The following is a 3,724-nucleotide window of genomic DNA, read 5'->3' on the forward strand; positions in this document are numbered from 1 at the left end:
TAGCGTGGAGGCGCCGCCGTTGGATAGGGCTATGTTGGCATCAAAAAATCACAGAGAGGCCGAGAAGAGGAGGAGGGAGCGAATAAAATCGCATCTTGATCGCCTTCGAACAATCTTGGCGTGTGATCCTAAGGTAAAATGATCAATATTATATTGTATTAGTGCAACCATCGAACTTATTTACATGTGAAGGATAATATGAACTAATTAAATGGTTTTTTTGTTCATGTTAAATTTGTATTTTACAATAATTTTTAGGACAAATTTCATCTAATATTTGGCTTTCCTCTTTACTTTGTAATTTATAAATCTCTAACTGGCTGAACCTTTGATATATTCAATCTTTGATCATGAATTTTACAAATTTTGTTTGGGTTGTTAAGTAAGTAAAGTAGAATTGTTTGTATGTGGAAGTGGAACGATTTGAGAATTGCCATGAGCATGCGGGTGAAAATACAGTGCAGACTTTGCTAAACCAATCATTTACTGTCAAGATTCTTGTTATAATGAAGCTTTTTTTTTTGTTTGCTCATTTGTTTGTTTCTTTATCTCTTTTTTTTTGGGTAAAATTTGTGGTTCTGTCGTGAAATATAAGCCTTCTAATTTAAGAAGCAGAAATTAGAAATAATCATTTATAGCTCATAATTCTAATTAGAGATCCAGGATTTTTCTATTGCAAAGGTTTGACACATAAAATTTCTGATGAAATATTTGTGATCTTAAGATTGTTAAATTTTTTGGGAAAGTTACCTGGCTTTCTCTACCCTTGTCAGTAAACTGCTTCTAACACACAGAGAATATAATGATCACGCTCATCCCTTTCCAAGTTAAGGGGGTTTTTTTTTTCCCCTTACCAACTTTATAGCTCCCATCATTAGGGTTAGGGTTTCTAATTAGTTCACTTTACTTCACTGCAGACAGACAAAGCATCACTCCTAGCTAAGGCGGTTGATCATGTGAGAGATCTCAGGCAACGAACGGCCGAGATCAGTGACACGCGTCTATTCCCCTCAGAGACTGACGAGATCATCGTACTCCCGGGCACGGACGGCCGTGTGCCAGTGTTCGAAGCCTCGGTGTGCTGCGACGACCGGATAGACCTCCTCCCCGAGATAATCGAGACCCTCCGATCGTTGAGAATGAGGACTCTGAGGGCTGAGATCGCGACACTTGGCGGCCGAGTGAGGAACGTTATGGTGCTTGCAAGGGAGAAGGAAGAGGAGGAGGAGGAGAGTGGGGATGTAGGGTTGTTGAAGGAGGCACTCGTGGCACTTGTTAATAGGTCGAGGTCGCCGGATCGAAGTAAACGGCGGCGGGTTATGGACCCCACAGAGGTGGCAATGGTATAGTACTAGTTAATTTCCTGTTTTTGGGTTTGAGTTTGAGTTTGTGTGCACTTTTGGTATTTCAAAGATTTGGTTTGTGAGTTTGGTTTGTGTGTGCATTAGGGTTAGGGTTTGAGAGTGCAATGGAGTAATAAGCACGTAAAATAATGGATTGTTTGACTGCTGTGAAGTTTTTACAGTGTGCTTGTGTTGTAGTTCAGATTTCTATATGGTTTGTAAATAAATTGGAGTGTATAGCTAGACATATGTGAACTAATATAGCTTTGGTAATTTTCTCCAAATATTTCTTGTTCAAATTGGCTAATTCTCCATCTTCTACATTTATATCTGGAACATTATGATGCATTCCAAATAATATATCATTATACATCTTGGATTGTATTCATTTTTAGTTTTTACTGAAGCATAACCATTCAATAAATAATAAATGGTTGTAACTGAAAATGCGGATTTCTCACTATCTATCTAAAACGTAATAATGACATACCAGATCCATGTTCAAATAGAGAAAAATTTCTTTACTTTATCAACTACAACGATTGCCTAAGACGAGAATATAGAAGCATGCAAGATTTGGATGCTAATTATTTTTTTGGTATTAGGTTGGATTTAGATTTTGATCCGATTAATTTCATGCATAGTGAGTGCTAGCTGTTCTCATATATATATATGCACATATTTTACAAGTGATAATAAGTTAATTAAATTTCTATAGAATTAATGAAGTGATCATGAGGTCCCTTGATTAGTTTGAATGGACTAGTTCAATTTTGATCAGCTATCTTTCATGGTTTTTCTCAAATGAAATATTTGTAGTATCGAAGGGCATATTACATAAATAACATGGATCAATACATTGATCTATTTGAACTTTTGATGCCTTCAAAAGTTTGCAATATACTTTCTTCGTTTGAGATTAAGTATTGAAGAGATTTAATATTGAAATCCAACACTACACATATTACCACAAAAAATTTAAGTCGTATAACTTAAATGTACTAATTTAGTTTTCATCCAAAGATTTACAATTAATCCTTTTGGTGCATGCTTTACAGCATGCGTGCATGCATGCATGAGTCATGACCGTAACGGTGGATCCTATCATGCAACAAAAACAGAGAAAAAAAAATCATGATACATTCAAAAGTGGAAAAGCAATTAAAAAAATAACAAAAAGGAGAAAAACATGAGCTAGTTGAAGATTGTGGAGAGTGGGGAAATGAACGTCAACAAAAGAAACTTTGTACGAGATTTGAAAAATGTTTATGCATCTTCAAGTAACTTGAGAATTGAAAAAGAGTACTTGAGCTCAAATACCACCAATTGAAATTATTCTCTCTTTATTTGAGCACATTTCTCCAAGTAAAAAGGATAATAGTTAAGCTTTGAGTACTTCTCTCCAAGGATTGCCTTTGAGCACCTTTTGTCCAAGATAAAAGCCTTAAAAGGATTTTTTGGAGCATTTCTCTCTGAGATTCAAAGGATTGTATATATTGGACTACTTCTCCAAGGTTACAAGGAATAATCTTGTCCCCGAGGTGCATGAGTGCCGACTCTATGATCACATGGACTTACATGGGGACTGGGTTCTATTTATACACTATACATATATAAGAATTCTAGGTTTTGTTAAAGTATTATATTTAGTAACTTTATATATATTTTCTTCACTTCTTGAAGAAATGTTAAAGAATAAAATTAATATAACCATCATCATAACTAATTTGGATTTTGTTTTGATATATTGGCATAGATCTTTAACATGATATATGAGCAAAACATGTTCAATTTTTACTGGTCATGAATTTAAAACAAATTTAAAAACATGATAGAGCTCCATGATTCCATGTTTCGACTGATGAAAGAGCACTCAATCTGTGAAAGACATGTCAGAATAGGAAATTATGAATTTTATGACAACTTCGGAGTTTTGATGTAATGACTTATAAGTTCACTAGTTTGAAGAGGACTAGTAGACAAGGTTACTAGAGGAGAACATATAGAAACACTTGTGTCTTCAATTTAGAAAGCAATTAAATCTGATAATTATGCGTATGAAATATGTAATTTATGACAAAAGTATCATTAAAAATATTTGGTTGACACAAGTCGGAAAAAATTGTTATCAACTTAACTAGATGAACTTCCTTTTCTTATTGAAGTATGGTATATATTTTCTCTTTTATCATGTTAACTATCAAAATTTATTTCAGTGTCTCGAACTATCCAAGTATTACTTCCTAATTTATTGTACAGACATTCTGCTTAAGTTTGATTCTTGGTAGCTGACATGTGCATCTCGTAAACATAGGCATCTAGCAATTTTAGAAATTGGATAGTCATATTTCTCTCTCTCTCTCTCTCTCTCTCTCTATATA

General features: G+C 34.3%; 1 protein-coding gene across 1 annotated transcript in view; it reads left to right on the plus strand.

Annotated features, from left to right (window-relative positions):
• LOC109821788 (transcription factor bHLH106-like) overlaps nt 1-1,524 on the plus strand; it is a 26,117-nt gene extending 24,593 nt beyond the window's left edge. Inside the window, exons 2-3 of the mRNA XM_020387947.1 lie at nt 4-133; nt 918-1,524. Coding sequence (XP_020243536.1) covers nt 4-133; nt 918-1,349 — 562 coding nt within the window. The 3' untranslated portion in view covers nt 1,350-1,524. The remainder of the gene's footprint in view (nt 1-3; nt 134-917) is intronic.

The sequence above is a fragment of the Asparagus officinalis genome, chromosome 8 (genome assembly GCF_001876935.1).
Source record: "Asparagus officinalis chromosome 8, Aspof.V1, whole genome shotgun sequence".
In the NCBI taxonomy this organism is placed as follows: Eukaryota; Viridiplantae; Streptophyta; class Magnoliopsida; order Asparagales; family Asparagaceae; genus Asparagus; species Asparagus officinalis.